General features: G+C 40.5%; 1 protein-coding gene and 1 long non-coding RNA gene across 3 annotated transcripts in view; one reads left to right on the forward strand and one right to left on the reverse strand.

Annotated features, from left to right (window-relative positions):
* LOC134166701 (uncharacterized) overlaps positions 1–11208 on the reverse strand; it is a 97629-nt gene extending 86421 nt beyond the window's left edge. Inside the window, exon 1 of one of the 2 annotated variants that reach the window (XM_062624724.1) lies at positions 11119–11208. In XM_062624724.1, the coding sequence (XP_062480708.1) occupies positions 11119–11166 (48 nt within the window). In that variant the 5' untranslated portion in view covers positions 11167–11208. Of the gene's footprint in view, positions 1–11115 lie in introns of both variants that reach the window. The other variant, XM_062624633.1, reaches the window with a different exon arrangement.
* Positions 1–12392, forward strand: part of LOC134166803 (uncharacterized) — a 704714-nt gene that overhangs the window by 61735 nt on the left and 630587 nt on the right. The gene's annotated exons all lie outside the window — the stretch shown is intronic.

Consider the following 12392-nt stretch of genomic DNA (forward strand, 5'->3'; position numbering starts at 1 on the left):
GTTTATATCCACATCAAGATTTTTGAAGAAATTCCATGGGAGTTTAAAATACCTGACAGTGTGGAATGCATATCACAAACCCAAATAGGAACATTAAGTGAATTAATTAGTTCCTCATCCAGCTATACTGAAGATTCTCTGATTCTAGACTAGTATTGAATAACTTTAATCTCTGAATATCTTCAGTTTTGTGAAGAAGACCATTGTGAGCTAACTTCATTACCAAGAATATAAACAGAATGTGATGTGTATCTGAATATGTTAGCATCAGTATCTGATTCATTTTTCTGGATTTAGTACATTTTCTGTAACTGTCTTTTCTACAGTAATTGTAATACCGGACACTCTTCCTTTCAGAATCAGTGGTCATTCTATGAAATAAAATTAATACAATTATAGTAGTCTCAGATAATGATTAATGAAAACTTGAGCCTGCAGTTCTAAAGCATCTTTTATACAAGGACAAGTAGGTTAAATAAATTCTGAGAAAAATGAGATATTTTCTCATGTTGCTAACATAATTTCATACTTAAAACAACTCCTTATATTTAGAATCTACCCAAAGGCATGTCAGCCTCTGACATACCTAGTGGTTTTTAGTCTGAGTGGTCCTCTCTGTGGTTCCTGTCATACTGTTAAGGTCCTCTGACATTGATTCCCTGCTTTTCCTATGACCTGTTCTGTATGTACTAGAGATCTTTTCACCATCTTTTTGCATTAAATCTTAAGTTGCCTATGCTATCCAGCAATCTGTTACTGTAGGACTGCCAGCACAGCCCACCACAACCTTGGCAACAACAGATACAGAGACAAGGATGTGAATGTTGAAGGGTATGTGTGAAGGGGACTCCCAAAACTGTCTGTGGGAGTGTTTGCCTGAAACTGGTGATGTGAAAGAGTAAACCAAGCCTCAAATAGCTTAAATGGTAACCAGGGAACTATGAAGAGATTTTTGAAATAAAGGAGTCAGCTTTAAAAGAAAGACCTAAAAAGGAAGCCTGTAGAATGTGTAGAGATACCTTGCAGTAGAAACAGCAACAGTCAAACCTCTTTTGACACTACAAGAAGACTCCTATCACAACAGTATGGGATACAACAAGTAGGGACACACCTTGGTTGTGTGCATGTGATCTCCATGGTATGATTTTACACTGGCATGTGGATTAGCGACCTGTAGGGAGAGGCACAGCTTCACACAAAGCTAAAGCACTTTACTCTCTCTCCACAAGGCTTGCGTGAGTAGGGTAACCTGCCCTCCCAAAGGAGAGGGTTGTGCTTGTGACCCAGCCTGTGTCTGCATTCTCATAACTCTGTGGGTATGGGTGCCCTTAGAACTCTGAGGTATTGGTTAGAGAATGGTGTTTAGAAATTAAGCAGTGTTTATCAACATCTTTAAGTGTCTAGTATTGTAGTTTATCTGTTGTATTGTTAATCATGAATACAAAATTCACTGATTGCTAATTAATTATTTCTCATGAATAAATCAGAAAGCTGCTTTGATCCCTGTTTGAGCTATGTAAATTGAACAGTTTTTCTCCGGAAGAGTTACCAATTTTTGTATCCAAATTGCATCCGAGCAGTGGTTGCAGTACAGTTTGCACAGTACACCGGAGTCAAAGAAGCAAACCTTACATGTGAAACCAAGAGTTTTTAGTTTAATTACAGTCTTAGCAGTCTAACTAGACAATTGTTAGCCCAGTTACTATGACTCTAGCATAGTGCAAATTACTCAGTTTTTAGAACTTATTCCTGATAATGCCAATTAAAACTAACAATTTCCCAGTATCTACTGCTTTGTCTGTGTTGTGCTAAGCCTTCCACTGCTGTTCTATGTCCTGAGGTTACTGACTTGAAGAGGCAGGAAGAGGGAAGACAGTTGATTGTAAGGAGTCATTAGCATCTGTAACTTTAATTGTGGTTGGTTTAGGAGATTATAAAGTTTGTGTTTTCTTCCTGTTCATTCTTTGGTATGCTTGGGATCATTTTGGTATGCTTGCTAACACAGTCTGCTTATTGTCAGTAGTTTGTTGTTCTGTGTCGTGGTTTAAACCCTAGCCAGACAGCTTGTTCACTCACTCCCAGTGAGTGGTGCCAGGCTGAGAGCATTCGAGGTCATCCCCCCCCCGGGCTCTCCCCTTCCCCACTCCCGGAGGAACGGGGAGGAGGATTGAAAGAGTGCAACTCCCATGGGTTGAGAGAAGAACAGTCCAGCAACCAATGTACAACACAAATCACCACCGCTACCACCAACGACAACAATGATAAGAGAGAATAACAAGGGAAGAGAATACAATACCACCGGCCAAGAAACGAGTCCCACTCGGAAGCCCATGTCCTTCCGGGTAACTCCCAGTTACACACACATTCCTCCCCCCCCCGCCACCCCGGGCATGACGTGCTGTGATATGGAATACCTCCTTGGCTAGCCCGGGTCAGGCACCCCGTCTCTGCTTCCTCCTGGCTTCCCCTCCTCCCTGGCAGAACATGAGCCTCACAAAGTCCTGGGTCAGGGTAAACATCACTTAGCAACAACCGAAAACATCGACTTCACCAACACTGTTCCCAGGCTGGAAGTCAAAACACAGTGCTGCACCAGCTACCACGAAGGAGAAACATGACTGCTACTGCTGAACCCAGGACATTATGTCATTATTTTGTTCTTACAGGTATATCCAGAGGCACTATATGTGGTATGTTTTATCTGAACTGGATTACTTGACTTTTGTTAGCTTTTTTATATCTTTACATTCACTTTGCTCAGCTCCCAAGATTGCACTGCTCTGATGAGTGTAACTGTCCAGTAAATTGTTGCTCACAGCCTTGGGGGATCTGATATATCATTGTGTGCCCTTACTATCCTATGCTGTGCTTTTACCTTAGCATCACAAGTTATCCTTTCAATACAAAATAACTTCTTATTATTCTATTTGTTGGAATAGAAATCTGTTAGAATCAGCATTGCAACACAGCTGTACTTGCTGATATAGTTGCTGTAACAGGTAACGAAGTTAAAAAAAATGTAGGTGGGCCAAAACAAGTCTAAAATTCTTGAAGTTTCAGTTTTTCTCTTAATACAAAGCCTGTGGCTTTTTACAAATGATGGCAGCACAGTATTTACTGGTTTACAAGGAGAAACTGAGCAGAGATCCTATATATTGTTCTGTATGATTATCTTGTGATCACTTAGTAAGAGTGGAGTGAAACTTCACAAAGTACTGTTGTCTTTTGTGTCCAAACTTTTAAACTGTAAATTTGCACTTTTTTTTTTGCTCTGGCAGAAGTTTTGTACATGTAGGATTTCTTTGGCATTTCTTTTTTTCTTTTTTCTTCATGGTGTCTAACTGGTTTCTGACAGTAATAGGATCAGTGTTAATGGAGACGTAGTCAGATAGCTTGATTCTAAACATTCTATTTCAGCAAGAGATGCTTCCAATTTTAAATGTTTTGTCCTGTAAGTTGACACTGTCAAATAGGGGTCTAAATTTGATTGTTCATATTTTTCACCCACTCTGTAACAATCCCCCCCACCCCCCACCGCCCACAGTGGAATGGAGGGATAGCATTTGAAAGGTATTTGAAAGTGAGATGACTCATGGGCTGTGATAAAGACAGTTTAATAGGGAAGCAAAAGCTGCACACAGTAGCAAAGCAAACCAAGGGATTCATTTGCTGCTGCCGGCAGGTAGGTGGTCAGCCATCTCCCAGAAAGCAGGCCCGCATCATGTTTAACAGTTACTTGGGAAGACAAATGCCATCAGTTCAAACACTTCCCTTTCTTTCTTCCCCAAGCTTTATGTGGTGAGAATGACACCATATGGTCTGGAATACCCCTTGAGTCACTTGGGATCAGCTGTCCTGGCTGTGTTCCCTACAGCTTTTTGAGTTCCCAGCCTATTCCCTTGTGTGGCTTTGAGGAGCAGAAAAGGCCTAGATTCTGTGTAAGCACTGCTCAGCAGTAAATAAAACATCCCTGAATTATCAACACTGTTTCTAACACAAATCCAAAACATAGCCCCATACCAGCTTCTGTGAAAAAAAAATAATTCTACCCCAGCCAAAACCAACACAGCAATTTAGTGTTACAGTGGAACAGTCACTAAAACAGGATGTATTTGAGAATATTACATTTGTGCTGAACAGTAGTCAAGGACAGCTGATATACAAAACTAAACTGGAATTTAAGCCCACTGCAATAAACTACTTAAAAATCACATTCTCACAGAAAGTGAGAATCCATTCTCCCAGAAACCCATTTCTATAGCGATTTTGGAGTATTTGTTAATAAATATGTATTCTTGTAATTTTCTCAATGTACTAGTCTGGTACAGGCTTCACATTTTTAGAACTGTGTCTAGCATTAAAATAGGTTACTAATAATACTACATATATATATGCAAATATGTAGAAAAACATACAAAACCAAAATAGTAAATTTAAAGGTATGGTTATATTTTGTTAGGCTCAGCTTGCAGATAAATCCATCTTCTATTCACTTCATTTTATATTCCTTGGAAGGGAAGTTTTCTTCGAGATCTCTGCCATGTTTTTTTCCCCAACTCTCTCACAAAAAAAGAAATTTATAAAAATCTGTGCCTCTTGATTTTTGGTGAACACACTAGCAAAGAATGAAATTATATTTCAGACCTTCCAGTTTCTTTCAAGAAAATAATAAATCAGATGAGTTGATTCATGAGGAAAAAGAGCTAAATAGTATTTCCTCGACTTGTTCAGCAAAACTTATATTTGAATCCTAAATCTTTCTGTGAGAAGACATTCCACCATTTAGTAGGCTTTTTATTTCCTATTTAAGAACTGCTAAACTAAACATTGCTTCAAGCACTAATAAAGCTGTAATAGAAAATGTGTTATGTATTTATTTATAAGAAACACATTAATTTGCAATCTGTATAACCTGGAAGTGCAGCCAATTCCTTTATTTCTAAAAAATTAGGACGCTAATAACAACTACTAGTACTAATAGTCAAATAAGTTAGCATAGCGAGTATGAATATAGAGGTAATTACTCCTTTTATTAACTAAATATAGCAGTGGAAATAACGAATTTTCCAAATCTAATAGTCAATAATTAAATTAGATCTTTGCATTTGGAACATAGTTCACTATCTTCATCCATGCAGCACTGTTGCATCATACATTTAATCTTGAGTCAATGTGAGCAGTAGCTGGCTCAGATAATTGAAATATATGTTTGAGGTTTGGTGTTGTGTTTTTTTTTTTTAATAAAGTAGTGATTATTCATTCCCTGTAGATATACAAGTCGCATAGTTCAACAAGCTTAAGAGTATCTGCCTATGCAGTTGTTTTTGTGAACTTCACTTTAGAGTTGACGTCAATAACCTATGGCTTAGGTAGCTCTTGTCTCACATAAGTTATTTTTCTGATTCGTTTACCCTTGCTATTCTATAATCTGTCATCAAAGTAGTGTCAGAACAGTATGACATGAATTCAACACTTCCCTTCAGATTCTCACATCATACAAATTCAAGAACATATTTTTTTCAGAGAGAAGTTGGCAACAGCAACAGAAATATGCAGCTGCTTAACCTGGACAGATAGGCATCAGTTGTTTTGTTTTGTTTGTTTTTCTTCCTTAATTGAGATATGATCTTAATGAGTTTGGATGTGTCTAAGTTGCTCAGGCTTCTTTGTCTTACCTTTCACAACATAAGTTTCCTCTATTTTACTGTCTCCCTTTGAGCTTACATGGAGAGGAGCTGCCATTCTCTGGGATCTGCCCACATAGACATTTTCAAGTTCATTTGTCTAATACCTCAGGCAGAGAGAAGTTCCTTGTGCTTGTGTGCTGAGCCATGAAACCATATGGCTGCAATTAACCCAGCAATGAAATGAAGTACATTATCTTGGGCTTTGCAGTGAGATAAAACTGTGTTTTGTTTTCGCTCAGAATATGGTCAGAATACACTACAAAAACTGTGTAAACATTCCCTTAGATGAACTGTGTGGTGTAAAGTGCTCAAATACTCCACATCTGATGACCATGCAGAACTCAAAAAGTTCAGAAGAAAAAGGGCTGTACAGGACTCCACAACTGAAAACAACCTAGGCTTTCTGGAAGCCCAGCAGATTGAACTGAACCAAACTGAACAAAAATAAGGGGCATGTTGTCTAGATGCCCAAAATCCATGTGCTTAGGGGACAGAAGTAATAGGTGAATGATAAAGCAAATACATTTCCTTTAAACTTTCCTGTGCTATGCTGCCTACTTTGCTTCTTGTTCTTTATATTCAGGGCATTGAAATCTTATGTTGCTGCTGTCTGTTGAAGGCAGTCATTTTTCAGTGATTGATTATTTTTAGAAGTTACCCAAACATTTTGTATGACATTTATGTGATTATGGGGTTTGGTTTTTGCTCTCAATTTAAAATGAAAAGGCTAACTTTGTCCTTTACCAACTTTAATTAGTTTTATGATAAAAAAGGTTCCTAGGAGTAGGTAAATAAGAATAAACATTCATTATGAAATACATACCTCCTCTGTGCCCTCTTTTGGTAGCAGAAGTTGCTGTCCTGAAGGCAGCAATTTATTTAAAAAAGCATCTGGGGTTTAGTTTTTAATTACTGATCAGGAAAAATACCTAAGAAAAGTATGACACACCAAAAAGCTATCTTTGCTGGCTATAGTACTCAGGTGTTCACTAAATAGCTTCTGTTTAGAGATCAAACAGACAAATGTGGTATTTGATTTGATGGAGGTGCATTCAGGTGTCTGATTACTTACCAATCCAGTTTAATGTTCTCAGACTACATGAAGATTTTCCGTCTTGTTTTATATGAGATGAAATAAAGCCACAGTTGATTACAGTTTCTGAATTGACCACATGCCAATTATACTGAAGGTTTAGAAAAGGTAATGAATAGCTCATTGACTGTGTCTGTTTACTGTGCACTGTGCATTGATTTCTGGTTTGTTAGAAAATTTCATGCATCAGCACTGGAACCACTAGACATAGTGTTCTCAGAGGAGCCCGAGAGTGCTATGGGTCAATAATTGAACCGTATACTGTACATATTCTACTTAGTTCAAATTAATCACTATGAACCAATTTCAGGCCTGGCATAAGTGTGTGAAACAGCAGGACTTGTTTTTGATGAAAGCTTTATTAACGTACTAGGATATCTTAAGAGTTTGTGTCATATTTCTGTTTGAGTTTCTAAAAAGTATAAAGTCTTCTTCTCTATTCCATCCATTGCAATATTAGGTAGGTCTTTCATTTCAATTGATACTTAGTGATTTCAAGTTCACTTTTGAATTGAGGTGCTGAAATTTTGATGTACTGAAAGCTCCCTCGAGACTTTTGCACATTAAAGGCCATGAAAATCTTTCATAGGCTGGTTTTTAGGTGTTAAAGCCAAACTGATCACGCTGACCCAACTGTATCTTGGAATGTGACAAAACACAAGGTTGCCTTCTTACCTTTTGTATGTGTTAATTCCTTGAATTGTTCAGCTGATTGTCAGAGAGGATTTCTTGGTAATCGGTTTCTTTGGTCAGAGTATCTGCATCTGATACTGTTTAAGATACCTTTCATGCACGCTATTGGAGATTGTTACAGCCATTTGATGTCTTTTAGAATAACTTAATACTATGCACTTTCTACTTATTGTTCAAACTGCTTAGCGTTGCCACAAATGGTCTGCAGTGAACATAGTATTCTATGCAAAGTCCTAAAAAAGGCTGTTAAATGGCTGCTATAGTTTTCTACATATGAGAGTATTTATTAACTTTTATGGTATCAGGGGAAAAAAAAATCAGTATTTGTACAAGAATTAACAGCATCTCAAAGTGTGTAACAGACAAGAGAAGATGGTGCAAGAAAAGAACTATATCATGCGTGAAGCTCATGTTTGTTCTAGCTTAGTCTTGTACTTTTTATCCAGAATAGTGGCCAAAAATACAACCACTTCATGAATACTTTATTAAGAATGGAATGATTGAGATGTCCCCTTTGCTTCCAAGTCATCATCAGGCAGAGATTGAATTTCAGAGGTGGAGCATTCACCTGCACCATGCGTAGCATTTTGTAGCTTCCAACTGTGATGTCAGGATTTTTAGTTTCAAGAGATTGTCCAGGAAAAGGACTGACGTACCTGAAAAAAGCACATTACCAGGACCAAGGCCACCAGATCAGTCACATTAACAACTGCTCTGAATAAAAAAATGTTTTCTTGTGTTTGATGGCTCCTGCACCCTCAAGGGATGAAGATCATAGTATACAGTTCACTTCATGCAGCAAATCTAAATCCTGATCCTACATTTGATTTGTAGCCGTGTTTAGTTAGGTATATGCACTAACCATTAATTCAATATCCTTCTTGCCATTAATTTTCCCCTTGCTACCTCTACTTTACTTACAACTTCTGCTAAATGTATGCTAACCTACATCAATCTAATCATGTAAGCCAAACGTTCAGACTTTTTATAGTGAAGTGCTCATGAGCAACATCAAACTTCCCTTATTTAAAACCAAATTTATTTTTTTTTCTCATGCATATTTTAAATGCCTATGTAATCTCTGTCCAGTACAGGTACTCAGCAAGGTAAGGTTTAGACTTCTTTACTGTCTAAGCTTTTAAAGCTGTTTATACTTCTCACATGCATAAGATACTGTGGCAATTTTGCAGAAGTCTGTAAATCACCATGTGCTTTTAAAATTTATTAATTTTATGTTGTGCTGTTGTATTATCACATGATAATAATTTCATGCTCCTCTTTTCTGTCTATTCTGCTGTCATGATTTAAGCCCAGCTGGCAACCCAGACCCATGCAGCCACTCCTCCTCCTTCCTCACCACGCTCCCGGAGGGATGGGGAGGAGAATTGAAAGAATGTAACTCCCACGAGTTGAGATAAGAATAGTCCAGTAACTAAGGTATAACACAAACCACTACTGCTACGACCAGTAATAATAATAATAAGGGAACTAACAAGGGAAGAGAATACAAGTGCTCACCACCCACTGACCGATACCCAGCCCAACCCAAGCAGTGATCTAGCCCTTCTGGGTAACTGCCCCCAGTTTATATACTGGGCATGACATGCTGTGGTATGGAATACCTCTTTGGTTAGTTTGGGTAAGGTGTCCTGTCTCTGCTTTGTCTCGGCTTCCCCTCCTCCCTGGCAGAGCATGAGACTCAGAAAGTCCTTGGTCAGGGTAAACATTACTGAACAGCAACTAAAAACATCGGTGTTATCAGCGTTGTTCCCAGGCTGAAAGTCAGAAACATAGCACTGCACCAGCTACTTAGGAGGAGAAAAATGACTGCTACTGCTGAACCTAGGACAATATCCACCCCTTATTCCATACTATTCACGTCATGCTCAGATCTCACATTTTTCAATACACCATCACTCTTGTCTCATATGTATACATACACACACACACAAGGAGAGAGATATCATTCCTTAGTGTGTGGACCAATCGCTATAAAGCTGCTGAGTTCATCCAGTCCATGATGTTGGGCTCCATCTCTTGTAACAGTCTTTCAGAGCAGGAAAGACAGTGTGCAGTGTTGGATTATTGCCTGCTGATGACACCACAGAACTCGTCTGGTCACTGCTGAGCTCATCTGGTTTTGTCATTCTTTGTTGGAGTGATGGTTGGTGGGAGGTCAGGGCTAGTCGCTGGTGACCTGAAGATATCTAGTTGGTGGGCTATGAAAGTGCTACATAGCAGGCAACAGTATGCAACTGTGTTCATTGGCTGTTTTCCCCTAAAACCAAATCCCCTTGAAGTACACATCAGACTTCCCCATCTTCCCACATTACCCACCAAGTGTATCCAGGTCCCTGAGCAAAAGCAATCCCACGAGTGGGTTTGCCTTTACCTGAAGCAGGAATTACCCAGACTGTCTTCCCCAGCAAATTCTTTATGCGCACCACAGGAACTTTATCCCCCTCTACAGTATGTAAAAGTTCTGACTGGGCTGGTCTAGCCCTGTTGGCAGATCCTCTGGTGTTGACCAACCAGGTGGCTTTTGGTAAGTGTGTATCCCAATGTTTGAAAGTCCCACCACCCATTGCTCTCAATGTAGTTTTTAACAGCCCATTGTACCAATCAATTTTCCCAGAGGCTGGTGCATGGTAGGGGATGTGATATACCCACTCAATGCCATGCTCTTCGGCCCAAATATCTGTAAGGTTATTCCGGAAATGAGTCCCATTGTCTGACTCAATTCTCTCTGGGGTGCCATGTCGCCACAAAATCTGTTTCTCAAGGCCCAGGATAGTGTTCCAGGCACAGCATATGTTTCCAGACATCTGGTGTTTGCTTCCACCATGGTAAAAGCACATGGCGCTTGCCTTGGTGGGTTGGTGGGAGTGTGATATAATCAGCCAGGCCTCCCCATATTTATACTTCAACCATCGTCCTCCATGCCAAACAGGCTTTAACTGTTTGTCTTGTTTAATTGCAGCACATGTTTCACACTCATGAATAACCTGGGCAATAGTGTCCATTGTTAAGTCCACCCCTTGATCACGAGCCCATCCGTATGCTGCATCTCTGCCCTGATGGCCTGAAGTGTCATGGGCCCACCGAGCCAAAAATAATTCACTTTTATGTTGCCAATCTAAGTCCATCTGAGCCACTTCAATCTCAGCCGCTTTATCCACTTGTTGGTTGTTCTGGTGTTCCTCAGTGGCCCGACTCTTGGGTACATGGGCATCTACATGACGTACCTTCACCATCAGGTTCTGCACCCGGGGCAGCAATATCTTTCCACAGTGCAGCAGCCCAGATGGGTTTACCTCTGTGTTGCCAGTTGCTCTGCTTCCATTTCTGCTACCACCCCCACACGGCATTTGCCACCATCCATGAGTCAATATAGAGATAAAGTACTGGCCACTTTTCTCATTCAGTAATGTCCAGGGCCAGCTGGATGGCTTTCACCTCGGCAAACTGACTCGATTCACCCTCTCCTTCAGCAGTTTCTGCAACTTGTCGTCCAGGACTCCATACAGCTGCCTTCCATCTCCAATGCTTTCCCATAATATGGCAGGACCCATCAGTAAACAAGGCGTATTTCTTTTCATTTTCTGACAGTTTATTATATGGTGGGGCCTCTTCAGCACGCACCACCTCCTCCTCTGGTGATATTCCAAAATTTTTGCCCTCTGGCCAGTCCATGATGACTTCTAGAATTCCTGGATGACTGGGATTTCCTATTCGAGCTCGAACTCCTTCATAGGTTGCCAGTATCTCTTTCTCAGCTGGGGTATAGCTGGCCTCAGATCCTCTGTATCCCCGACTCCAAAAGCTGAGGCGTTATCTCCCATGAAGCTTTCTGCCGGAGGCTCCAGGTAGGACCGTGCTCCCTGGCTGCAGTGTACAGTATGTTTATCACATCTGGCCTGGTCTGGACTGGTCCAAGGGCTAGTGCATGAACTACCTCTCGTTTAATTTGCTGAAAGGCTTGTTGTTGCTTAGGGCCCCATTTAAAATCATTCTTCTTTCAGGTCACATGATAGAGAGGGCTTAAAATCAAACTGTAATTTGGGATGTGCATTCTGCATTACCCCGCTGCGCCTAAGAAAGCTTGCATTTCTTTCTTATTCGGTGGAGACATTGATATTATCTTGTTGATCACATCTGTGGGGATCTGGCAACATCCATCTTGCCGTTTTATTCCCAAAAATTGAATCTCCTGTGCAGGTCCCTTGACCTTACTCCGTTTTATGGCAAAACTGGCCTTTAGCAGGATTTGGATTATTTTCCTCCCTTTCTCAAAAACTTCTGCTGTATCGCACCCCACAATAATGTCATCAATGTATTTCAGGTGTTGTGGAGCTTGCCTCTGTTCCAGTGCAGTCTGTAACAGTCCATGGCAGATGGTAGGGCTGTGTTTCACCCCTGGGGCAGTCAGTTCCAAGTGTGCTGGATGCCCCTCCAAGTAAAAGCGAACTGTGGCCTGCACTCTGCTGCCAAAGGAATTGAGAAAAATGCATTGGCAGTATCAGTTCTGGCATACCACTTGGCTGCCTTTGACTCCAGTTCATACTGAAGTTCTAGCATGTCTCGTACGGCAGCACTCAATGGTGATGTGACTTCATTCAGGCCACGATAGTCTACTGTTAGTCTCCATTCTCCATTAGACTTTCGCGCTGGCCATAGGGGGTTATTAAAGGGTGAGCGGGTCCTACTGATCACTCCTTGACTCTCCAGTCTACAGATCAGCTGATGCATAGCAATCAGAGAGTCTTGGTTTGGTGTGATATTGCTGCCGGTGCACTGTTGTGGTCACGACTGGCACTTGTTCTTCAACCTTCAGCAACCCCACAACAGAAGGATCCTCTGAGAGACGAGGCAAGGTGGACAGCTGCTTAATTTCCTCTGTTTCCAAAGCAGCAACACCA

This window comes from Pezoporus occidentalis, unplaced genomic scaffold (genome assembly GCF_034315485.1).
Source record: "Pezoporus occidentalis ecotype Australia unplaced genomic scaffold, CSIRO_AGI_Poc_V1 ctg1, whole genome shotgun sequence".
Lineage (NCBI taxonomy): Eukaryota > Metazoa > Chordata > Aves > Psittaciformes > Psittacidae > Pezoporus > Pezoporus occidentalis.